The 25,913-nt window shown below is 44.8% G+C and overlaps 1 protein-coding gene across 1 annotated transcript; it reads right to left on the minus strand.

Moving 5' to 3' along the window:
• Window positions 1–246: 246 nt before the first annotated feature.
• On the minus strand, window positions 247–25,913 carry LOC309335196 (uncharacterized protein). Its single transcript, XM_081850070.1, has 14 exons — window positions 25,449–25,913; window positions 22,924–23,019; window positions 21,857–22,087; window positions 21,187–21,209; window positions 19,401–19,519; window positions 17,512–17,541; window positions 15,495–16,003; window positions 11,872–12,327; window positions 8,599–8,694; window positions 7,038–7,271; window positions 4,962–4,984; window positions 3,600–3,718; window positions 2,190–2,222; window positions 247–866 (listed from the first exon to the last, which is right to left on the minus strand). The coding sequence occupies exons 1-14, from the start codon at window positions 25,845–25,847 to the stop codon at window positions 355–357; spliced, it is 2,880 nt and encodes a 959-aa protein (XP_081706196.1). The 5' UTR covers window positions 25,848–25,913; the 3' UTR covers window positions 247–354.

The raw sequence follows: 25,913 nt of genomic DNA on the forward strand, positions 1-25,913 counted from the left end.
AGATGGCGCTGTGGGTTAAACCACAGAGCCTAGGACTTGCCGATCAGAAGATGGGCAGTTCAAATCCCTGTGACGGGGTGAGCTCCCGTTTCTCGGTCCCTGCTCCTGCCAACCTAGCAGTTCGAAAGCACATCAAAGTGCAAGTAGATAAATAGGTACCACTCCGGCGGGAGGGTAAATGGCGTTTCTGTGCGCTGCTCTGGTTCGCCAGAAGCAGCTTAGTCATGCTGGCCACATGACCCGGGAAGCTATCTGCGGACAAACGCCGGCTCCCTCAGCCAATAAAGCGAGATGAGCGTCGCAACCCCAGAGTCAGCCACGACTGGACCTAATGGTCAGGGGTCCCTTTACCTTTTATCCCACAATTCTGAGGTGGGCTTTCTCTTTCACCCAAAACACAGGAAGGAGGGTCTCATCAGAGAAGGAGGCTCCCAAGAATGTGTAGATCAGGGTTCCTGTTTCAGCATTGAAAAAAGAGACTTGCTTCCCTTGATAGTCCAGAGTCACTCGGATCCTCTCAGGCTCCCCACTCAGAGGAAGGTAATCGGGAGGGTTCAAGACGCAATAACCATGATTAATCTTTCCTACAGCCCAGAATCCTTTCTCGGGACTGAAGGGAAAGAAGCCTTTTCTCCTCACAGACTTCCTGGCGACCCCTAAAGCCCACAACCCCTCCCCTCCCACAATGACTTCCCAGAAATGTCTCCCTGCTGTGAATCCCTCACACCCCAGCACCGAAGTCAGTCTGTTGAATCTCTCAACGTTGTCGGGCAGGTCTTGCTGTTTGTTTCCCCGTTCCACCTTTTTACCACCCTCAGACAGGATGAGCAGAGGATGAGCTGTGTCTGGATCCATAATTATATCTGCTGTTGTAAAGTGGGGGGGGGAGAGAAGAGGAAAAGAGAAGGAGAGGCAGGATCAGTCTGAGAGACAGACAGGCATCTGGATACATAACACAACCCGGGAATCACAATCCATCTCAAACCAGCAAGATTTTCTTGCATTGCAACCAGGACTGGGATTCTCCTTTCCTCCTTCCAAGACTTGCCCACAATAAATCTCAGTGAATTGGGTTTCTTTCTCTTTTTTTCATGTTTAAAATTTTTATTTTTTTACCAACAACCAAAACACAAACAGTGAAACCCCCCAGGTGGCTGATACATTGGGTATACATAATCAATAATAATATTCAAATCAACCATATGTACAATTTTATATACGTCAACACTCCTCCATCCACAAGGTTTATTTAACTTTTAACATTTTAATTGCCCCAAATTGTTCAAACCTACCCAAATAATTCAATATCTTCTCAAACCAATCCTCCTCTTTCTCACTGACCTTAAATCCTTTCATTCTGTGTATTTTCACAGTTAGATATTCTAAAATTATAATATTATTCAGTTTTTTCCTCCATTGGTTCACCCCTAGCTCTTCTGCATTTTTCCAGTTACTTGCTATAACCTGTCTGGCTGCAGTTACCATCAATTTTACCCATTTACATTCCTCTTTTGTTTTAACTCGGTGCTACTCAGACTAATAAGAACCATTAATTTAGATATTCCCACCTTCCTACCCACAATTCCTGAAATTTCTATAACAATCTGTTTCCAAAATTCATTAACTAATGGACAATCCAACCACATATGAATCGGGTTTCTGTTGTCGAAATATTTATAATGTGCCCCTTGTGTCTATCAAGCTGTCTTCTACAAGAAGCAAAACCACCTAGAAAACATTTACTCAGCTCTTCTGCGGGAGCAAGTGTCAGTCATCTGACATCAGCTGAGTGATAAGTGAAAGGTCCCACCCACTTGTCATGGCTGATCCACAAGGATGGGAGAAGACAGTATCCAGCAAAGCAGAATGGAGCTGGATTGTAAGCTGTTTTTATATTAAGTCCATATTCAATCCATCCAAATTGATGAAGGACACAATTTGGGGTCTATTTTTTTCAGAAATCTCCTTCATCACTACTTCTCAACATTTGGATACATGTTTACAAGACCACCACATGTGCCAGTAGGTTCCTTTTCTGTCACAACCCCTCTAAATCTAAATTATCGTTAGGGCTCATAACGATAATAAAGCAATTTGAGTTTCCAAAGCCTACAGAACAGACTGTTTGATGCCAACGAAACACCAGTCTCCCTTCCCTCCCCAAGTGTCATCCTCCATAGAAAATTTACCTTTCTGAAACTGCTGTCTCATTAACAGAGTGTCTGTGGGAAAAATAAAGATATAAATTAGAAGCTCCACGAGGTTGCACCTAAAATAAATATTGTACAAAAACAATCACTTCGCAACAAATCCTCTCTTGTTTCCTTCTTTGGAGTAGAATATAAAGTGGAACATGTAATTAACAACCAGAAAAGAATATGGAGGACATATTAAAGTTAACTAAAAATATGCAGCTCAGAAGTGGCAAAGTGTACTTAACACCAGCAGCATAAAATAAGCAGGCCATTGATTTACTAAACCCAGAAGTAAGTGTTCCTGTTTGCAAACGTTTTTCAGAAACCAAACATCTGATGCATTTTCCACTTTAGTGCAAGAAGCTCTTGCAGCCAATCGGAAGCCATGTCTTGGTTTTCGAATCGTTTCGGGAGTCAAAACAGACTCCCGGAACGGATTAAGTTTGAGAACCAAGGTACCACTGTATTAAAAATGTGGAAATGGAGAAAGGTAAATATACTGTCCAGTATTCACTGCTCATTCCTCAGGTTCTCGTTCTCATCCAGGATTTATCAGAATAGGGGTTGTGATTCTGTTGCTATGCAGTGGTGTGGGTGGGTATTTTGCCCAAAAATGTTTCTGTAATGGAATGCAACCCTTGACAGAAAGGGAATGGAGGGAGATCCTTTCCGGGATGCAGAAACTTGAAATGAAGTCATTCACAGCAAAAGTCAGGATATGAGAACAAGCTTCACATGGCTCCCTCTGAAGCTCTTTTCAGCAGATGTCAGTATCGTACAGTGAAATGGGCTTCAATATCGACAGAAAGGAAGTCTAAAGATGATTTGGGCTTGCAATTATTATGAGGATTGGAATTCAGTGTGGGTAGAGGAGATTACAGTGGTACCTCGGGTTACATACGCTTCAGGTTACAGACTCCGCTAACCCAGAATTAGTGCTTCAGGTTAAGAACTTTGCTTCAGGATGAGAACAGAAATCGTGCTCCGGCGGTGCGGTGGCAGCGGGAGGCCCCATTAGCTAAAGTGGTGCTTCAGGTTAAGAACAGTTTCAGGTTAAGAACAGACCTCTGGAACGAATTAAGTACTTAACCTGAGGTACCACTGTATTTGTAAATGTAAACTGACACATGTTGGAACAGAACATCTAGGCTTTGCTATACGCTTAGTGCAAACAGCCTTGATTTGTGGCAGCCCCAATTTCTCTCCCCCCCCCCGTGCCCCATAACGACAACATATATAGGGCATTCTGGGTGAAAATGGTTTCTTGGCCCCTGAAATGGGAGCTTTGCTCGTGTTACTGGTGTCTGCAGGAAGAACAATATAAAATATGATAAGAACCTGACACATTAATTTTGGAAGTCAAATAATGCCTGGCACAAAATCCTTGCAGTCATTCTTCATTACCTTTGAATTGCTTCATAAGTTCCTCCAGAGAGGGATTTTTATAATGGAATTCTGTGATCCTCTGCTTCAGCTCTGGAGGGAAGGCCACTGGACTCACAAGTGTCTCCATTTTCTCACTTCTGGTGAAGAAAAACAATGTTAACTCCTAAGGAAAGGTAAAGGGACCCCTGACCATTAGGTCCAGTCGTGGCCGACTCTGGGGTTGCGGCGCTCATCTCACTTTATTGGCCGAGGGAGCCGGTGTACAGCTCATGTGGCCAGCATGACTAAGCTGCTTCTGGCGAACCAGAGCAGTGCACGGAAACGCCATTTATCTTCCCACCGGAGCGGTACCTATTTATCTACTTGCACTTTGATGTGCTTTCGAACTGCTAGGTTGGCAGGAGCAGGGACTGAGCAATGGGAGCTCACCCCGTCATGGGGATTCGAACCGCAGACCTTCTGATTGGCAAGTCCTAGGCTCTGTGGTTTAACCCACAGCACCACCTGCATCCCTCGTGGCAGTTTGGACTCTAAAACCAGATACCTGAGGGCCAAAATGTCTCTGCATCTCCCCACATGTATCTACTGAACGAATACTTGTCATGTGCCACCACCCTGCTCAGGCTATCTCTTCTCCAAATTCACTGTGTAATGACAGCACATCACAGTTTATTTCTCTATTTGACCCCCCCAGTGAGATGTGGAGAAGAGAAAGATGGCGGTTGCTGTTGGCAAAACTGAGGTGTTCCTTATAACCTCTGTCCTGAACTTGAGTGGCACCTTGAAGTTGCAAATTACAGCATGAATATAGTCCACCCCCTTATGAGTAGCCCCACTGCATGGATGCATGTGAGACAGGTGTGCACATGGAACTGTGTGGATTGGCCCGCATGGGTTTGCTGCTAGAATGACTGAACTGGCCTCTCTTGGTTGGAGCTAACGTCCCAGTTGCCCCAAAGAAAGTCCGTGGATTTTGCGTGGGAGACCAACAGCTTCCTCTTTGTGACGGTTAAGCTCAAATATTTGTTTCCTGAGGTAATGAATCATAGACCTGAGGAGTTTAAAGGGACCTTGGCTTTTACAAGCTACATATATTTTGAAAACTGGTATTAGAGCAGAGGTTCAGCAGGACCTTCCACAGATGTACAACCAAATCAAATTATTTGTCCAAAGCCCATCCAGGGGACCCCCATGTTGCCTTTGGACCTAGGCGTTGAGCAAATGGAGAAGACAAGGTTGCTTCAGACACCTGTTTTATTGTGTGGGGTTTTTTGTGGGGTCTCCCCTCCTAGAGTGGAGGGAAATAGTGATGGGGAAGTGAAGCAAGGGAGGGGGTGACTGGTGGTGGCAGGATACCTACCGTGAGTGGGATCCACTTACCTCAGGAAGGTTCTTCCAACGTCCTAGAAGGAAAGAGAGAGAGACAGAGGAGAAGGAATTCAGTGCCTGCCTCAGGCCATGCTATGAAGATAATAATAATAATAATAATAATAATAATAATAATAATAATAATTTATTTATACCCCGCCCACCTGACTGGGTTTCCCCAGCTACTCTGGGCGGCTTCCAATAAAACACTAAAATACAATAACCTATTAAACATTAAAAGCTTCCCTAAACTGGGCTGCCTTCAGATGTCTTCTAAAAGTTCGGTAGTTATTTTTCTCTTTGACATCTGGTGCGAGGGCGTTCCACAGGGCGGGTGCTGCTACCGAGAAGGCCCTCTGCCTGGTTCCCTGTAACTTGGCTTCTCACAGCGAGGGAACCACCAGAAGACCCTCGGCGCTGGACCTCAGTGTCCGGGCAGAACAATGGAGATGGAGACGCTCCTTCAGTCACCAGTTTAACTGCCGCATTCTGGATTAGTTGTAGTTTCTGGGTCACCTTCAATGGTAGCCCCACATAGAGCACATTGCAGTAGTCCAAGCGAGAGATAACTAGAGCATGCACCACTCTGGCAAGACAGTCTGCGGGCAGGTAGAGTCTCAGCCTGCGTACCAGATGGAGCTGATAAACAGCTGCCCTGGACACCAAATTGACCTGCACCTCCATGGACAGCTGTGAGTCCAGAATGACTCCCAAGCTGCACACCTGGTCCTTCAGGGGCACAGTTACCGCATTCAGGACCAGGGAGTCCTCCACACCCGCCCGTCTCCTGTCTGCCAAAAACAGTACTTCTGTCTTGTCGGGATTCCACCTCAATCCATTATCTGCCATCCATCCTCCAACCGCCTCCAGACACTCACACAGGACCTTCATAGGTAGAGCTGGGTATCATCCGCATACTGATGAACACCCAGCCCAAACCCCCTGATGATCTCTACCAGCGGCTGCATGTAGATGTTGAAAAGCATGGGGGAGAGGACAGAACCTTGAAGCACCCCACAAGTGAGAGCCCAGGGGTCTGAACGCTCATCCCCCACCACCACTTTCTGAACACGGCCCAGGAGGAAGGAGCAGAACCACTGTATGACAGTGCCCCCAGCTTCCAGCGCCTCAAGACGGTCCAGAAGGATGTTATAGTCGATGGTATCAAACGCCACTGAGAGATCCTGCAGAAGTAGGAAACAGCTCTCACCTTTGTCCCTAGCCCGCCGGAGATCATCAACCAGTGCGACCAAGGCAGTTTCAGTCCCATGATGAATCCCGATTGGAAGGGATCCAAATGAAGATGCCTCAGACCAGGCATAGACAAACTCTGGCCCTCTGGCCTGCCTAGCACACACCACACAAGCATTGGGGATGTCATTTCCCCCAAATGTGAGGGCAGTTTTTGTTGTTTTTGCTGCTTTCCCATGGGAGTGGGTGGGGAACCTACATGAGATAATTAAGCCAACAAGGAAAGTGGTGCCCTTTTAATGACTTGGAAGGTGGTTGACTTAAAACAGGGGAGATTGGGGAAAACCCCTGGGCTGCTCCCAAGAGGGAGAGGAGGAAGGTGGCACCTCAGGGGTGAGGAGAGGAGAGGACCACCACAGTCACTGGCGTTGAGGGGAAGGACGTGGCTGTTGTGGCTGCAGCGGCGCCTGTGATGGGGGATTTATGAGGGTGTGGTGGTGCTGGTGAGGTGGTGGCAGGGAGGTGGCGAGAGGGAAGCCTCCACCGCTGTCGACGCTTCCTTGCCCAGCCAGCTACTACCGCCACTTCCTGTGATGGGTGCTTGGCAATGAGAAGTGGGCATGACACTGGCAGCACCTCCTCTAGGAGAGCTTGCTCCCAAGGCAAGTTGCTTCACTCTGATGCATAGCTGTCGAACTTTTCCCTTTTCTTGCGAGGAATCCTATTTGGAATAAGGGAATTCCCCTTTAAAAAGGAAAACGTTGACAGCTATGCTCTGATGAGAGACCTGGCTCTCCGCTCCACACTCTGCTTTCTTTCCGCTGCTTTTTTAAGTGAACGAAGCGGTCCAAGGTTTGGAATCAGTCCAACACGAGGCTGTTTCTGTCCTAATCTGACCTGCAGGAGATCACTTGCTGGCTGCTGCTGGTGCTTCTCCTCCATCTCCTGCATGATCCTTTCGAGAGAGGAGAGTTCTCTGGAGAGTCTGGCCAGCTGCTCCTCCCTCTTCTTTGCAATCTCCATCTCCACCTCTTCCATCTGAGCCAGAAGAACCTGCTCCTGCTCTTCCAGAAACTGCCGTAATTGTCTGAACATTTCGGCCGTCTTCTGTTTTTCCATTTCTGTTAAAAGCTAAAAGAAGCATTTGGAAAGAGGAGGAAAAGCAGATGTCTTTAGAACATCAAGAGGTAGGTTATGGGAATTATCATCATCATCATCATCATCATCATGCCCTTCATCTGAAGATCTCAGGGGAGAATTCCACTGGAAGGGCACCCATGTGGCTCATCGGAAGTGGAAACAAGTCTGCATGTATTGCTGCACTGTAGTTATTACGAGGACCTACGCCTGACCTTTATTGCCCCAGTTCTACAAAAGCTTAAAAATGAACCAGAACTCCTATGTATGAGAGCCTTGGTAGAAGATAAGGTTCCTGAAATTACGATCAATGTTGCCAAATTCTGTGTAGCCGTTATTAGGCGCAGGAAACAAGAGCTTTCCAATGTCAATATGCAGGCAAAGGCAAATACTTAATTTTATTTATGCTGTCTAATTTTAAATTGCTGTTATGGCCTAATCTGTATTGAAATTGTCCTTTGATTTTCCGGTGCTATCTTTCGCTGACTAGCTGTACGAGTTAATCTGGTCTGTGACCGTTTAATAAAATTGGATTTGATTTGAAGGGCACCTCAGATATTCTACACACCACAACCAACACCCAGCCTTATTCAGGCATTTCAGTAAACAAGTTGGGATATAGCAGGGACAAGTACTCAAGGTCTGTCCTTTCCCCAATGCCATTTCTGTTGCGTTCCAACTCATGGAAGTCAACGTTTTGAGTCTTCTGTGTGTGTCAGATCTTTTCAGACTGTAAGCCTGAGGGCAGGGACAATCTCAGTACTGATTTTTGTAAACTTGGAGGGCCTTTTTGGGCTACAAAACCAGAAAGAAAATGGGATGGGAACCTACGCAGACATAAAAGTGTTGCTACAAAAGTACTGCCTTCCACGTTGAGGGAAGAGGCGGGAATCCAGGACCCTCGGCCCCCTCACATATTTACTTTAACACTTAAAGAAGGTTGGTGTTTCCTAAAGATTTACAAGAGCCCAACCTTAGAAAGGCCTTTCATTAAAAAAATTTACAGGACACCAGGGGTGGATCTACATTGATCTGCAAAACTTTATTTAAAAAATATATATAACGTTCTATAATCCTGAATTGCAATTTTCCATTATTGGAGGCTCACCCTGGCGTCACATTTTAATAACACATTTTAATGTTATAAGCGACGAGTGTAGATCTGCCCCAGGACAATTCCAAACAACAGATAGCTCTGCAAAGCAGGACAGAAGAGCTTTTGGGATACCTCCATTTTATATTACTCCAGAAAAGAATCGTATTTGTTGATTCAAGTACTCATTCCCCTTGCAGCAGTAGCTGAAAATGAGGCAACGCTTACAAGCAGGTCTCTGCTTTCTCTTTCCGTGTCGGCTTTGTATGCCAGAATTCTCTCTCTCTCTTTCCTCAGCACCTCCAGGCGAGTACAGATCAGATCCTGAGGAGAAAATAAGAGTTCAAGTGGGTGGGTGAGAAAGAGGAGGTGAAAAAGAGGCTTGTTTGCTTCCTGCCATCCCTTCCAGTGTCTTGGGATACCTCTGGCCTTACAGCCTCTGGAAACAGACACAGACCATCAGGTAAGAATTATTAACATAAGAAGCACCTGCTGGATCAAGCCATCCTCCTCTTCTCACAGTGACCAGTTACAAATGTCTGTGGGAATCTGACACTAGTTTTACTTCACAGGCCCTATTCTTAACTATGGAAGTTTGGTAGGAAAGAACATGATTACCGTTGGGTTGGAGCTCCCCCGAGATTTGGTTTTCAACATCAAAGACTATCAAAAAGATCGGCAGAGGGGACACAAAAGTGACTTAAGAGCCTCGGATTTAAGATCTCCGGGTTGATGGCTTTCTGAGATTTATGGAACTATTGCTAGGGGCCATTTTTCATCTGGTGGATGAAAAATGGGGAATTTAAAGTGTATACAATATAATTTGTTTTGTTTTTCTTTTAAAGAGAGATGGGGAAATCGTGGAATTGAATCTTCCTTTGACCCTAGGGGAAATGTTTTAAGAATAAGTACAGATATATAAGTTTTAATGAGAAATAAGATTAAATAAAGTAAAAGGGATGGTTATTTGGTGAAAGAAAGAATGGAATATTACAGTATATTAAGATAAGATATAAGGATAAAATCAAGGTGAAGGATTTGTTGAAATATTTATATGAATTAGAATACAAAGAGGGGAATTATAGTACGTTAAGATAAATTAGGATAAAAACAAAGTTGGAAGGATTTGCTGAAATATCCAAATTGAATTAGAATACAAAAATGGGAGGTGTGAGGAAGTCAAGGAAATAAGTGAATGTATGCAAGTGAGTTTAAGGTTGGATTTGATTTTGATTTTTTTCCTTTTTTCCTTTTTCTGTTTTTTGATGATGTTCTTTTTATATGCATTGTTTTTTCTTTTCTTTTTTCCTTGATTGTCTTTTTTATTCTTCTTTGTAACCTTTAAAATCTCAAAAAAAAAATTTTTTTTAAAAAGACACTAGTTTTACTTCAGCAGCACATTCACAGCACAGGGGAGAAGACAGAACACAAAATGAATACAGTGGTACCTCTGGTTGCGAACGGGATCTGTTCCGGAGCCCCGTTCACAACATGAGTAGAACGCAACCCGCGTCTCCGCATGCGCGCGTGGTGATTCGCCGCTTCCGTGCATGCGCATAACGTCATTTTGAGTGTCTGCGCATGAGCGAGCAGCAAATCCCGGAACTAACCATTTCCGGTACTTCCGGGTCGCCACAGGACGCAACCTGAAAAGACGTAACCTGAACCGAACGTAACAAGAGGTACATACACAGAGGCACACTGACACACTCCCTGTTTGCAGGTAGAGCCCTGAAGGACTGTGAAAAAGTGGGAAGGAGTCAGCGGCAGGTGAGAGATCAACCCCAAGCAGTTGAGGGAGCTTGTTGTTGATGACATCCCTGTCTCAGGAGACAATGGAGGAGTGCACCTTCGGGGGTGAAGTCAAACTGTTGGAGTGTTACAGCGCCTGCTGTGGCTGTAGAGACTGATATGGGAGAGGCATGTTTTGTTGCAGTCGGGTCAGATGAAGGCATCTGGTTGTTCTCTGCGCTCCTCCCAGGGGTCATCCTTACTCTAGTCACTGCTATGGATACACAACCTCACTCTTCAGGCTCTGCCATCATCTGCAAGGGATTCCCGGACGGTGGGGTTAATGCTGCCAAGCCTTCATGCCACATTTGCAGACATCTTTGTAACGCATAGTTGGTCTGCCAAGGGGCCTAGGGCCTGGAGCCAGCTACCCACAGACCACGAGGGCATTACACCCCCCCCTCCCTGTTTCTCTATTGCGGATAGAAATTGAGTGAAAAAAGAAAGGTTGACATGATTTTTTTGAGACATGGCGGAAGAGAGGGCACTTGTCACTTGCCAGGCAAAAAAAGTTCAACTATAACCAGGCCTTTGGCTTATTAATATTCAATGACCTTTTACTTTGTAATATTTTTTATTAATTTTAACATATAAATTATAAAATGTACCACAAAACTTATCACTTATACAATCTTTTTGGACTTCCATCAGCATCTCTGATGATCCACCGTTTTAACCACTTCTTATGCATTTCTTCACTTTATATTGCCTTAACAAATCTCTTAACAAATCATCCTCCCCCTTGTCCATTTTTACAATACTTCCAATCATACTCCTCACAAAACTTCTTGCAACCCTACACACTTCGTCTGTTGTTCACAATTACTTTTCAAATAGTCCGTAAATTTACTCCAGTCTTCCGTGAATTTCTGGTCTCGCCAGTTTCGAATGCTTCCTGTTAGTTTATCTAATTCTGCATAGTCAATATTCAATGACCTTTTAAAAGTGTTTGTGGGAAAAGGGTTACTGGTTTGTTTTTGTTACCGGTAGGTAGCCGTGTTGGTCTGCTGTAGTCGAAACAAACAAACAAAAAATTCCTCGAAGGAATTTTTTTTTAAAAAAATTGGTTTGTTTTTGTTCTTGTTTTTATTATGTATTTTTTGTTCTTGTTTTGCATTTTAATGTTGTGAACCATCCCGTGATCTTCGTATGAAAGGTGGTGTGTACAAATTAATTAATTAATTAATTGGATTAATTGATTGATATAATAATAATTTTGACCAAACTGTGGGAGGCAGTGGAAGACAGGAGTGCCTGGCGTGCTCTGGTCCATGGGGTCATGAAGAGTCGGACACGACTAAACGACTAAACAACAAACAACAACAACAACAACAACAACAACAATATGTTATCTGGGTGGAGCTAGTTAGAAAGTTCCATCAAATGCATATGTTTAGCTGTTCGAACATCCTGAGTTAAGTTGCTCATCTGATAGCGCTTGAGATAGTTTTCCATTCCTCTTGCTTTCTCTTCTTGCCACGGTCACCCCAAAAAATTCCTCTTTCTGAGGCTGACTGTTTCCACTTTGGTACCCTGGCACCAAATGGGAGCCTAACAGGGAGGCAAAGAGTTAATGTAAGGCTTCCCCCATGCACTTATTTACATACCAAAATGCAAGAATGTAAACGGGTCAATCCACAGAAAACTTCCCAAAAAGGAATCGACAGCTATTCGCACACACCACTAAGGTCCAGAATGATTTCCTCCTACCTTGTTTCCATGTCCCTTGGATTTATCGCATGCCCCGCAGATGAGGGGCTTGTGGCCTTTGCGGGAGAGTTTCTGGGGCTCCTGGAGCATCTCACAGACTCCCTGCTCTCCTCCTTCCCCCTTTCCGCCCTGCAGGTTGAGCTTCCTGGCAATTTCCACCACATTTGCCAGCTGCCGGTTGGGCTGGACGCTGTTCGGCTGAGCCGTATACCTGCACTGAGGACACGATGCCCCCGTTTCCAGCTCCCCCCAGTACCGGGTCAGGCAGGCTCGGCAGAAGTTGTGCCCGCACCCTGAGATGATCACTGGATCCTGGAAATATTCCAGGCAGATGGGGCAAGTGGCTTCATGACAGAGATCCTGGATGGGATTTGCACCACCACCACCAGCAGCAGCAGCAGCCATGGCTGAGAATGACGCTGGAATGAAATCATCATCACAGCCAAGGACCAGCCTCTTAAAGGGGACTCCTGTTTAAATGATGGGCATGAGTGAGAGAAGAAACATTTCGAAAATTCTGTCTACGTGTTACAACTCAGCCATTATTTTAAAATTAAAGCCAACAAATTTTTCCAGCAAAGACCCCATGCACACCTTAAAGAAGCCCGATCACCGAATAATTGATGCTTTTGAATTATGGTGCTCTTGAGAGTCCCATGGACTGCAAGAATAACAAACCACTCCATTCTGAAGGAAATCAGCCCTGAGTGCTCACTGGAAGGACAGATCCTGAAGCTGAGGCTCCAATACTTTGGCCACCTCATGAGAAGAGAAGACTCCCTGGAAAAGACCCTGATGTTGGGAAAGATGGAGGGCGCAAGGAGAAGGGGACGACAGAGGACGAGATGGTTGGACAGTGTTCTCGAAGCTATGAACACGAGTTTGACCAAACTGCGGGAGGCAGTGGAAGACAGGAGTGCCTGGCGTGCTCTGGTCCATGGGGTCACGAAGAGTCGGACACGACTAAACAACAACAACAACACCTTCCCAGCTGTCAGTCACTGTGCATAGAATGCCAACTTTGCTTTGCCTAGCCTGTAACTTCTATTTTGTTACAGGAGCAGCAGAGTCTTTTTTTTCTTTTCTTGCTGCCATCTACTAATTGGAGCAAAAATGGACTTCTACAACTTGATGGCCAAATTGCTGCAGGGCACCTTATTTCATGGTGTTACCTACTGGAACACTTGACGCTACAACACCCCCAAATTGTGGCTTTTTGTGGCACGTGCAAGGAATCCCGTCTTTGAATCAAGCAGGGGTTGTGTAAGCACAGGGACACAGGTGGCGCTGTGGTCTAAACCACCAAGTCTCCTGGGCTTGCAGATCAGAAGGTTGGCAGTTCAAATCCCTGCGACGGAGGGAGCTCTCGTTGCTCTGTCCCAGCTCCTGCCAACCTAGCAGTTCAAAAGTACACCAGGGCAAGTAGATAAATAGGTACCGCTGTGGTGGGAAGGTAAACAGTGTTTCTGCGTGCTCTGGTTTCCATGATGTTGTCCCATTGCACCAGAAGCGGTTTAGTCATGACGCGGAAAGCTGTCTGTGGACAAATGTGGGCTCCCTCGGCCTGAAGTGAGATGAGCGCCACAATCCCATACAGTGGATGCTCAGGTTGTGAATGTGATCTGTGCGGGAAGCACGTCCACAACCCGCAGCACCGCGTTTGCGCACAAGTGGGTGACGATTCTGCGCACGCGCAAAGCGTGATTTAGCGTTTCTGCGCGTGTGCAAGCGCCAAAACCCAGAAGTAACCCATTCCAGTACTTCCGGGCTCAGCACGGTGCGCAACCTGAAATCGCACAACCCTAAGCATTTGTAACCCAAGGTATGACTGTAATCGCCTTTGACTGGTCTTAACATTCCAGGGGTCCTTTACCTTTTACCATACTATAAGAACAGTGGGTTGTATTCAGCTTAGCACTAAGGAAATTGTTCCATCAATGCAAGTGATTGAACTTGCCTGACAGAAGGAGCTCCCGTCTTCTCCCCTTGCATCTTGTATTGGGGGTTCTACCAGCGCTTCATAGTTTTTTATAGGTTTTTGTTGTTGTTGTTGTTGTTGTTGTTTTGCAGAGGGAAACATGGAAGCCTGAGAACTATCATTTATCCTGCAATTCCCAGCACCCTTAACAAACCAGTTTCTAGAATTCGGAGGTGGGGGGAGGCATGTGGTTTAAATGGATGGTGTGTATTCAGCCTTTCACTGGCACATCTAGACCTGGGGAAGAGGCTGAGCAGTTTTGAATTGGAGACTATCTGTGTAATTTTATCGAATTTATTCTTATTGTTTGTTTGCCATTTTGGATAAATGCTTCTGCTTGTTCCTATATTCAGGCATGTGTGTGAAGATTGCTACTCAGAGATCCAGATTCGGGTTGCATGTTTTCCTGGCTGAAGGCTTCAGCCAGAGCGTAATATAGGAGAGAAAACAAGCCCAATTCAAATCAAGGGCTGTGAAGTCAGTAGTTACGATTAGGTATGAGCACGTGGCACTTTGTTCTTTGTTCGAAGCATTGTAACAGCTCAAAGGCACAATTCAAAGTGTTGGTCCCGACCTTTAAAACTCTAAACGGCCTCAGCCCAGTATACCTGAAGGAGTGTCTCCACTCCCATCGATCAGCCCAGACAATGAGGTTCGGCTCCAAGGGCCTTTTGGCAGTCCCCTTATTGCAAGAAGTGAGGTTACAGGGAACCAGGCAGAGGGCCTTCTCAGTGGTGGCGCCCGCCCTGTGGAACGCCCTCCCACCAGATGTCAAGGAAATAAACAACTATCTGACTTTTAGAAGACCTCCAAAGGCAGCCCTGTTTAGGGAAGGTTTTAATGTTTGAAGAAGGTAGCTCTCCAGTCGTCCCATGTCTGTTTCTTGAATAAAACAGCAGTTTTAGTCTGTTGCAACAAAAACACCACCAAGACATCTTAAAAGACTAACACTTTTATTCAGCCACAATGTGGATGTACATATCAAGAAGGGAGGGGGACATTGTCGTTACAAAAGGAATTACTCCGTCACATTAGTCTCCAGAACACATTTGGAAAGAAAAAAAGAAAGCTCCTGATAAAATCCAGTTGATGTGTGGTACACACCCAAATGGTAACATAAATAAAGTGAACCCTGGGCCAGTCATTCCCTCTCAGCCTATCCTCCTTCGCAGAGTTGTAACTATGAATTGGGTAGGGGAGAATAATGTACAATCCAATCCACCCAAACGTTTTGAGGGAAGGGTGAGATATGAGAGAGGAAAGTGAAATAGGCTGAAATCATAAACATCTTTGCGAAGCCGTATTGAACAGGATTTCACCTCAGAGTAAGTGTGCTCTGAAAGCAGAAGTGGGGGTCCTGAAAGACTGTCTGTATAAAAACTCTTCTGCCATTGCTTAGGATAAAGAGCTATTTTCAGTTAGATTACGTCTCCTTTTTAAAGAAATAAATTGCCGAGGGAAATCTGGGAAAGGGCAGGCAAAGAAAAACAGACTTCGGTTTCAGTTAGTTCAGAGACTTTGACTAGAAGCTGGTCTGGGCCTTTGCAGAGCTATCATAGGTGCTCTTGTCCAATAAAAAGTTTGATTTTAAAAAAACAACAACCTGGACAGTAACACCAGAAAATCCTACGAGAGCAGACCTTTAGGAAATGAGGGCGATATACCCCTTTTCAGACAGTCGAAAGAAAGGGAATGCATCTCGTCCTCCAAAATTGACATCTTTGAATTCAGTGAGCTCAGCTCCCGAATCGGCGTCATAAAACACTAGCTGTCCCACCCTGCAGTTCAGAACAACTCGGATCCTCTGGATCTCCTCACTGAAAGGCAGAGAGTGATCCCGGTAGCATGAGGGGCAGGAGGCCCAATGTTCCCCATCCCACTTCCCAACTTGCCATATCTCATTTCTCTTTGGAGTTGAGGAACCATTCTTCTGGGAGACTCCCACAGCCCAGTCTCCTTCACTTCCCAAAAAGACCTGCCAGGTATATCTGCCCCCTCTGAGGGCCTGGGAGCCCATCACAAAAGGCCAGTCGTCATAGATTCTCTCAGGATTTGTGGACAGATCTGGATCTTTGCCTCCGTGTCTCACACTTTTGAAGTCCCTTGAAATGATGAGTTGGGGACTAGCCGTCTTTGGATCCAGTGTTATAGTTTCTGAAGGGATTGGGGTGGGGGAGGGGAAATAAAAAGCATAATTAAAGGCTTTGTTTCAGCTTATGACTTTCTGACAGTAAGAGATGTTTGACAGTGGAACAGACTTCCTCAGGAGATGCTGGACTCCCTGCCCTTGGAGGTTTTTAAGTAGAGGTTTGATGGCCATCTGTCATGGATGATCTAGTTGAGATTTCTGCAATGCAGAGGGGGTTGGAATAAAGGACCCTCAGTTCCCTTCCAGCTTTACAATTCTATGTTTCTATGTGTGCAAATCTGTTTACTATACATATATACGTGAATGACAAAATTATGCCTTGCCACATACAGGGCATTTTGGGGAGGAAATCAGATGCTACCTAAAGGCTCAGAGTCACATTTCTCATGCTCCCTTGCTTCAGCCATTTTTCTCTCAGCGCAGCTCTGATGGCGCAAGGGGAGCTGGGCTGAGGGAAAATGCTAGAAAGTCTGTGAGGATGTGCTTGTGATTGACAGGAACATTCCAAAACTGTAAAGAATCCATTAAGAGTGATTGAAGAGCAGTTAGGAAATAGGAATTTGAAGTGTGTGAGGGAAGGGAAAGAGAATGCAAAGGCTGGATCTATATACCTATAAAAACACTATGAAAAGAAACGTTCTAAAAGCTCACAATGGAAATTCTTGGGATTTCAGCTCCATGGCACCACCTGTTATAATGCATTTATAACATCGTAAGTTGACGAATGCAGATGAGTCCAAAGAGAGAGACTCAAGTCTCAGGATTTATAGTTAGGTGTATGTGCTATGGGATATATTGGTTACCAAGGTAACCTAATTCTTCTTCAATGTCTTTTGATTAATCCTTTTACAACAACTCTCGTTCCTCTGAGGTAAAACTCTGAGGTAAAATTTCAACAGAAACGTCTCTCAGTCAAGGAATGACACTTGCCAGAAAGGAGTACAGCCAAGACCGCAAGTGACAGCCTCAGCAGGGCCCAGCCCTCACAATAAGCCCTTAGGTGGCTTTAAAAGAGGATTAGACAAATTTGTGGAATGCGTTTAGCAATGGCTACTAATCATTTTGGATCAAAAGTGCAATACCTCTGAGTACCATTGGCTAGACAACAAGAGCAGAAAATGGCTTTTTCCCTCATCTGTCATATTGGTTTGTCTGTTAGCTTCGCATTTTGGCGGCTCTTAAGATATTGTAACCAAACTTTGCATTATGGTTCCCGAGATGAAGGAAGTTTTTATACAGTTGGGTGCCATTTTGAACCAAAATGGAGGACAGAATCTTTCAAAACTGCACCGATGTTAAAAGCTGTACTGATTTATTTGGTTCCGTAGAATTCCCAAGCAATGCAGTCTATGAGGCTGTCCTGTGTCCTGCGTTTGGACAACTTATGGGTTAATCTGTTTAACATTCCTAAACTGGCAACCCCCATAAAACACAAATAACAACTTTCTGCAAAAAAAAAAAGACGTCCCTATCCCTTCCGTGAATTTGGTCCTCCACCAGTCCCCAAAATTACCTGTGGCTGCATTAAATCCAGTTAGACCACCTGGAGGCCGGGATGGGGGGAGAGAAAAGAAAACAGAGATAAAATGTCACACAATTGTATTTGTCACAAAAATATTTTTGGAAAAGATCTATCGCTCTCTTTAATAGATAAACTGAGTGCTTCCGCTTGAGGCGCAACGGAAGATGGCCGGCAATACCATCGCTCCAGCTCCCACAAGGTAATTAGAGGCTGAGATGGGAGTAATCCGCCTCCCAAATTCTTCCCGGTGTAAGGGAAGATGCATTCTCATCCCCAGATGCCCAATAAACCACCCCCAAGTTCATAAAGAAGGAGGGGTGGGGGCACTGGATGGAAAGCCCCCGAGGGAGTTCAGATCTTGCTGTCCCTGCAAGCGCACCAAGTTCCATTTCTTAAGATGAAAAATTGGATTTAAGTTTTGAACATGCTTCAAGTGAGGAGGGGAAAATTAATCTGACAGTTAAGCCAGGAAGAAAAAATAACATCTAAGAATAGCATCTAAGTCGGTATGTTGGAACGGAATGGAAAAGGAGGGGGGTAAAGCTTTTTTAAAAAAATAATTCTGCTGCCTCCCCATCGCTCACCCAGGTCCAAGGACCATCCTACCCATGTAAATTATGCTGGGGTGGGAGAAAGCACGGTTGCTAGGTCTAAAGGGCAGCTCTGGGAGGAACGCTCCAGCTAGAAATCTCTCCCCCCCCCCCGAAGTTGTTGGACTACTACTCACACAAGCCTCAGCCAGTCAGCCAGGCCAATGGTCAGGGATAATAGGAGTTGTAGTCCAGCAACACAGGTGTGTGTGTGTGTGTGTGTGTGTGTGTGGATACACAAGTCCCAACCACTATGCGTGAGGAAAGGACGCTGCCACATTTCTTTCCAGAAGTCCCACGCTAACCTAGAGCTTTTCACACCAACATCTGCAAGATCATTTAGATCATCTGGAAGTTGTACTTATGGCACCAACCTCTTCAGAATATCATAGGGCAGGGGTGCCCAAGCTTTTTTTAAAGCGGGCCAGATTAGATGAAGTGAACACGCGTGAGGGCCAGACAAACTTGTTGACCTTTTTGGGATTGAAGTTGAGCTTTTTTTTCTAGGATTGATGTTGTTGAACTTTTTACCCCAGGAAATAAACTGCCGCAGTGGCCGGATTAAACCCAAAGGCCCCCAAAACGGACTTTGAACATGCCTATCATAGGGTGATGACCCTGAAACAGACATTTTCTGTCGCTGCCTCTATATTATGGAATGCCCTTCCGCTGCCGGAGACGAAGCAGGAATCATCAATTGCTTCGGACATCTTGTAAAGATTTGCTTTTCCTGATGCATAACATCAGACCCTGTTTTATGCGTTTGAGAATTCCTGTTTTATTTGTGTGGGACCCAGAGTAGACCCATTAAAGTTAATAGACATGACCAACTTAGTTTCATTGATTTCAGTGGGTCTGTTTCAAGCAGGTCCCAGTCAGATATATACTTTCATGCTACTGTTTTATTGGGTTTTGACTGTACTATTGTTTTAATGATACTGTTTGTTTTTCTATTTTGCACTGATTTAAGAGATTTCAAAAATACCAGGTGGTTTAAAATAAAAATAATATCCAGTATAGAATCCTTGCAGCTATTCGTTAATACAATTGCAGAGAGCCTCCAACCAGTGGACCTTATTAGGCCTGCTGGGTTTGGCACTTAGCAAAACAGCATTGTGTGACATCAGCCACAGAAAAAACTCAAACACAATTCATGCCAAAGCTGCTGCACCTCAGCAGTTAAGCCAGCCAACCTCAAATGATATCACAAGATTGACAGGTGGCCGGCCTCTCCCACTTTTGGTTCCAACCCCTGTGGCAAGATCCAATGTCCAACCCCTGTTTTCATACCCCTTAGCTCCTGCACGATACTATTCAGACAGATATTTCTATCACGAAATTCCTCAATCCTCCACTTCAGCACGGTGTAGAAAAAGAACGGATTCTCAAATTGCTTCTTCTTATCATATCTGGAAAGAAAACAGTATTACCCCTTCATTGATGCAATTCAGAATCCCTAAGGAAAGCACAAGAAAGGTTTGGAATACAGTGGAATGGCAGAAAGCCTCACGTCTAAGCCTGAAACTTCCTTCTGAGTCCTATTTCTCAGGAATGAGAAAAGCCATTTCAACAAAGCACCCCCAATCCCCATTCTTTTCAAGATGACCCAGAAGGATAACATGGTAACAAAAGCCACCTGAGAGATCCAAGAGAACCAATAGGTTCTTTTTTTTAATGTAATTTTATTAAAGATTTTCTTGATTTACAAAAGTATGTGCAATGTCTCTCTCTCTTATTTTTCCCCCTATGTAACTTTTTTTACAAATCGGTTTCATTTGTTGAGACATTAGGAAGTAAAGGAGGAAAGAGGTGGGGCGGAGATGAGTGGGGGTGGGGTCGGGTGGCGATGTTTCTATTTTACTTAATATATGTGGGGGTTTGTGTCAGCATTGCTTGTGCAGGTTCTCTGTTGTTCACTTGTGTTCCTTTGGTGGTCTTTGTTTTCATGTGAGAGTGGGGTGGGTGGGTGTTTAGGATCAGGTTAGCCATATTGATTTGTATACTGTGGGTGGATTTTTGTCATTGTCTTGTTGGGCTGTGTATGTGATAAAGGGGAGCCATACCAGGGTGAAGGCGTCTTCTTCTATTTGCCCTGCGTCAGTTTCAGTTTATTGGTTAATTTTTCTAGTAGGGCTGTTTCCCATACTATTTGGTACCATTGGTCCATGCTTACTCCTGACAGGTCTCTCCAGTGTCTGGTTATGGTGTTTCTGACTGCTGAAAGTTGTTGGGTTATGAGTTCTTTGTGGTGTAAGTGGGCATTATTGTCTTGGAAGATGTTTAGTAGGGCCAATTCTGGGGTGGTTTCTAATACTTGCTTGGTTATTTTACATATTTCTCGTATGGCTGTTGTCCAGAATAGTTGGATTTGGGGGCACTCCCACCACATGTGGAGGTATGTGCCTGTGGAGGGTGCACCCTCTCCAGCATTTTGGTGAGGTTCCTGGGCGTATTAGTGCTAGTTTTCTTGGTGAGAACCTACAGGTTCTAAGGCCAAGAGAGCAGGCTGAAAGTCAAAATGGAAGGGATCTAGATCAGCCGCAATCATTTTGCACTGGTCCCCATCCACCCACTAGTGAAGATCATCCACAACTAAGGCAGTTTCTGTTCCAAAGCCAGACTGAAAGGAGAAGGAATCTAAATAAAGTGCATGCAAAAGACTCTTGGAGATTGATTTAATGTGAGCAGAAAGAGAAGAAAGATGAACACAACACCCAGACTACCATCAGCTGCAGTGCTTTTTTTCTAAAATAATGTTTAGGTGTACTCTCATTTTCCTACTCATATTGAAATACTGCCCCTCAATGAGGCCAAACTTAGATTCACAAAATGTTTAGGGATATGCGTACCTCTGCATCCCCCCAGGGGGAAAAAACCATTGATCAGCTGTATTAATAAATGGGGGTGGGGTAAAATTCAACAAATAACTAGAAAGCCTTTCTTAAGGCAGGTAAAAAATAAAATAAAATAAAAAACCCCAAGCAAGTGGAAACAGAAGAAAACTATTAGAAACAGGAATGCTGTACAAGGATGAAAAGTGCAATGTGTGAACAAGAAATTAGTGAGATCCACTTACCTCTGCAATATGCTTTTAGCTTCCTACAGAAAGAAGAGAGAAAGAACAGATATTTCAATGTACTATAAAGACTCCTTCAGGCTCTGTAGGGAGCCAAAGTACAGCAGTACCTTATTTAAGCAGATCTAATATGCCATCTAATCAAATGCGCACCTCAATTTTCAAAACCTTGAAACCCAAAAAGTATTTGCTGGTGCCATCAAATCTATTGCGTATCCTAATTTTTGCGACATAATTTGGCCAAAAAAGGTGCGCATTGCATTTGAGTAAATACGGTATATAAAGTAAGAATAATATTAAAAACATAAGTCTCCAGCCCTGAAACAGGACATCAGTAGAGTCCTGCTGGATCAGACTGAGGGTTCATCCTCCTGTTCTCAACATGAGGTTGGCAGATACCCACAAGCAGGGAATGGTTGCAAAAAATATCCTAATTAGGAGGGCATTAGGAGCACACACATGACCACAGAATTAAAAAAAATACAAACCTATTCTATCAGACTGATCCACAGTGAAGTGAAATTAGACATTTATCTGGGATGTTGTATGCTACAAACTTCATAAACAACAATCATAAAATTGGGCTCCTTCATATGTTATATACAAATGGAGAAATGCCAAAATATGGAGTTTGCTTTCCCCTTGGATAGTTTGTTTCTACTCTTCCTACCTGAAGGAATTCAATTTCTGGCTTCTGAGACACTTCTTCCATAGCCTGAATGAAACCTCCAAGACTTGCCAATTCTTCAGAGAACCTGGACAGGCAACTTTTCTTTATCACTGCAAGACACTTCTCCACGTTTACCATATCCTGCAGAAGAAGCTTCTCTTGATCTCTCAGAGACTGGCATAATTTTCCAAACTCTGCCACTATTTTTCCCTTCTCTTCTTTCATTAGCTCCTGCAACAAGCAGAATATAAAGAGCAGAAAATCAGGCCAGCATACTCCATGTTTGCACCATCAAGAGAGATAGGATTTCATACCAAGGGCATAAAAAATGGCATCAACATCCAGCAGGGAAGAATTTCCTAAAAACATTTCAGAGTCTATCATTAAGATAGACTCATGTTTCTGTGAAATATTCTTATACCGTATTTTTCGCTCTATAGGACGCACTTTTTCCCCTTCAAAAATGAAGGGGAAATGTGTGTGCGTCCTATGGAGCGAAAGACGCCATAGCCCCGCGACCCTCGCCCAGCTGGAGAGGTGACGTGCGACTATGGCAGCAGCCTCTCCGCTGCGCGCCTTGCCCCTGCTCCCCGACCTGCTCTTTGGGGCTGGCGGAGGGCTTCCCCCCGCCAGCCCCAAAGAGTAGGTTGAAAGGAACCTGAAGCCTGGAGAGCGAGAGGGGTCAGTGCACACCGACCCCTCTCGCTCTCCAGGTTTCCAAGGTAGCCGCCTGAAGGCGACTGAACGCACCTTAAACGGCACCTTGTTTTAGAGGGGGAAAACAAGAGGGGGGAAATTCTCCCCCTCTCTGCGCAGCGCCTCCTGCCACTTCGCTGAAGGGACGCTGGGCAGAGAGGGGGAGATTTTTTTTTTCTTGTTCTCCCCCCTCTAAAACAAGGTGCGTCCTATTGTCCAGTGCGTCCTATGGTGCGAAAAATACGGTAATTTCTAAAAGAAGCCAATCTTGTTGGTTCCATTACTTGCTCAGTTCCAACAAATAGTGGTCTCTGGGCTCCTCTGGGAGGAAGAGAGATATGATGTTAATTAATTAAAAAATCGGCACTTACAAGCAGATCCTGGCTTTCATTTTCCAAGTTCTCTGTATACTGCAGAATGGTTTCTCTCCCCTCCTTCAGAACTTCTAGGCAGCGAAAAATCCGATCCTGTCAATAATAATAATAACGAAGGGGCCCGGTTTAGGAAAGTCAGAGTCACTACCTGTTATGTACTGAAGTTCTCACCCTGGGCCAGCAAGGGGATACTGTAGATAGTTATGCAAATAAGGGATCAAAAATGACGTTCAGTGATTGGATAGTTTTAGAAAATTGTTACTGTTACATTGTACTGGAGCTCTATATAAGCAGGCTGACTGAGCCCTTCAGTTCAGTTCTGTTCTGGCCTGTGAATAAACAGGAGCTGTTTGAAGAATTGCTGTGTCATCTGATATGTTCACACACAACTTAACAATAATAATAATAATAATTTTATTTATACCCCGCCCTCCCCGGCCAAGACCGGGCTCAGGGCGGCTAACACTGAATATAAATATAGTAAAAACATTTTTTAAAAAAACCAAAAAACCCCACAAAAGAACAGTTGATTAAAATGTAAGTTAAAATACAGTTTAAAATGCAGCTTAAAATGCAGCCTTGTTTTAGTGGTAGCCCTATATATCAAAGCCATAAGGGGAGAAAACATCAAATATTAACCGGGGCCAAATATCTATGCTGGTCCTACACGGGCCAGCAAAAAGAGCCGAGGAAAAATTTATATACAAATCCCATATAAGGGGTTCCATAAAAAAAAAGAGAGGGGCGGGCGGTTAGACTGAGTCCAGCCCATAGGCCAGGTGGAAGAGCTCCGTCTTGCAGGCCCTGCGGAAAGATGTCAAATCCCGCAGGGCCCTGATCTCCTGTGGTAGGGCGTTCCACCAGGCCGGGGCCACAGCCAAAAAGGCCCTGGCCCTGGTTGAGGCCAATCTAACCTCCTTGGGGCTCAGGACTTCCAAAGTATTGTTATTTATTGACCTTAAAGTCCTCCGCGGGGCATACCAGGAGAGGCGGTCCTGTAGGTACAAGGGCAGAAGTTCAAAGAAGTTCAAAATTTGTTGACTTTGAGAGATTTACACACACACACACCAAAAACTTATTTGACAGAGAGAGAAAAGAAATAGTGATAACCGTGCTCCTGTTCATGTGGCAGGGCCTGTAAGAAGGACTCTCTGAGTCCCAGCTTCCCTGACCATCAATGCACATACAAACAGTATAGAATCATACAATTGTCAAGTTAGAAGGGACCCAACTTCAGCCCCCTACAGTGCAGGAACCACAGCTACAGAATCCGTAAAAAAAATATAAATACTTAGTACATGCTAGAATTATTATGTTAATAGTTTGTAGAACCTTCATTTTAAAAATTTAAACAATACCAAGTCTAGCATATGCCACTGAGTTGACGTGTATTTACAGGTCTCCCCCCCAAAAAAAATGATTCACACACACATACCTCAAAAAAAGTTGAAATTGTTTAAATATAATATTTAAACCATATTACTTGGCTTTATTACTACTACTACTATTAGTAGTAATAGTAATAGCTAATCAGATGTTTAGATTAGACCGCACTGATCTTTAGGAAAAGTTCAGATATTTTTAATGGAGGAAAAAAATAAATGAAACAGTCTGGTTTACTAAATGCACGTCAAACAACATTGGAGTAGTTCACACGAAACACAGAGCAAAGGCAGAGATGCAGTGGCGTAGGAAGGGGGTGCGGTAGGTGCAGGCTGCCCCAGGTGTCATCACTGAGGGGGCTGACAAAAAGACAAAAAATGTGTTTTTAAAATAAATAAATAAAAATTGGACTTATGACACTTAAAAAAATAACTGCACCCACCGCATCCGCCTTTCTACGCCACTGGTAGCTAGGCGAGGCAGGCGGCACTGGGTGCCACATCGCAGGGCCTGCAGCATGCCCGAGCCCCGCGTCTCTCCTGAGGGGAAGGCAGCGGGCAGACTTCCTGCTTTTTTGAGCAGCGTGGGGCTTGCATCTGCCCACCGCCTCAGCCACCCTACAGCTGAGGGGGAGGCTGCCGAGAGGCTCCAGGCCTTGGCTTGCCCTGCCCCCATGGTCAGCTGGCCCCGCCACCAGCTGCAGGACATGCACACCTCGCCGGGCACCCAAATGACTAGCTACGCCACTGCTGAGGCGTGTGCCCAGTGTTGGGGAAATTTAGCCCACAAGGCTGCCATCCCCAAAACGTCATATGCGACGCGATATATAATAGTGCCGGCACTGGGAAAGTCTCCCTGGCACAGAAATTGCACAGACAGACAGACAGCAACATTCTCCTGAATGGCTGGGGAGTCTGGAGGAGAGGCCTTAATAGAAGATGGCCTTAATACACAAACAGCTTTGTATGGGAGCACATATTTCTCCATACAATTGTGTCTGCAAAGTCACCACACACACACCTGGGATCAAATATAAAGGAGAGTCTGAATTCTCACCGCCCTCAAACCCAGGGCCTGGATATTTCTGAGAATGTAGCATTGGTTATATGCCCATATCGTATCAAATGTCGTATTCTTACCTTGTATTCTTCAACAGCCTGGTCTATGGGAACCACAGCTTTGCATGGGTGCTGTTGTGCAGCGTCACACAGAAGGCAGAAGAAGATTTCGTGATCCTTGCAAAACAAATTCATGGGCGACTTGTGCGTCACACATTTTGGCCCCTCTAGGCCCATGGAGTTCAGCTGCTGAGCAATTTCAACAATGCTTGCTAGAGACCTGTTTGATTTGAAATCCCGCCCGACGGCTGCTCGGCACTGTGGGCACCTGGTTTCTGTGCCAGGCTCCTCCCAGCATGTAGAGATACACCCTTGGCAGAAGTTGTGTCCGCAGTCTAGAGTCACAGGATCTTCAAAGTAGGCCAGGCAGACAGGGCAAGTAGCTTCAAACCGAAGCCTCTTCCTGGGGGTCTCAGCCATAGCTTCACTATTTCAGTGCAACACAAAGGGAACAGAGTTCTTTTCTCCTGCACTCAGAAACAGCTC

Source organism: Podarcis erhardii, assembly GCF_964252035.2.
Source record: "Podarcis erhardii genome assembly, chromosome: 2".
Taxonomy (NCBI): domain Eukaryota; kingdom Metazoa; phylum Chordata; class Lepidosauria; order Squamata; family Lacertidae; genus Podarcis; species Podarcis erhardii.

Coding starts and splice junctions, on each gene's coding strand:
- LOC309335196 (XM_081850070.1), bottom strand. CDS start 25,847: ATGGCTGAGACCCCCAGGAAGAGGCTTCGGTTTGAAGCTACTTGCCCT. Junction 23,020..25,448: donor AGGCTGTTGAAGAATACAAG/GTAAGAATACGA, acceptor TATTATTGACAG/GATCGGATTTTTCGCTGCCT. Junction 17,542..19,400: donor TATCGTGCAGGAGCTAAGGG/GTATGAAAACAG, acceptor CCCGGCCTCCAG/GTGGTCTAACTGGATTTAAT.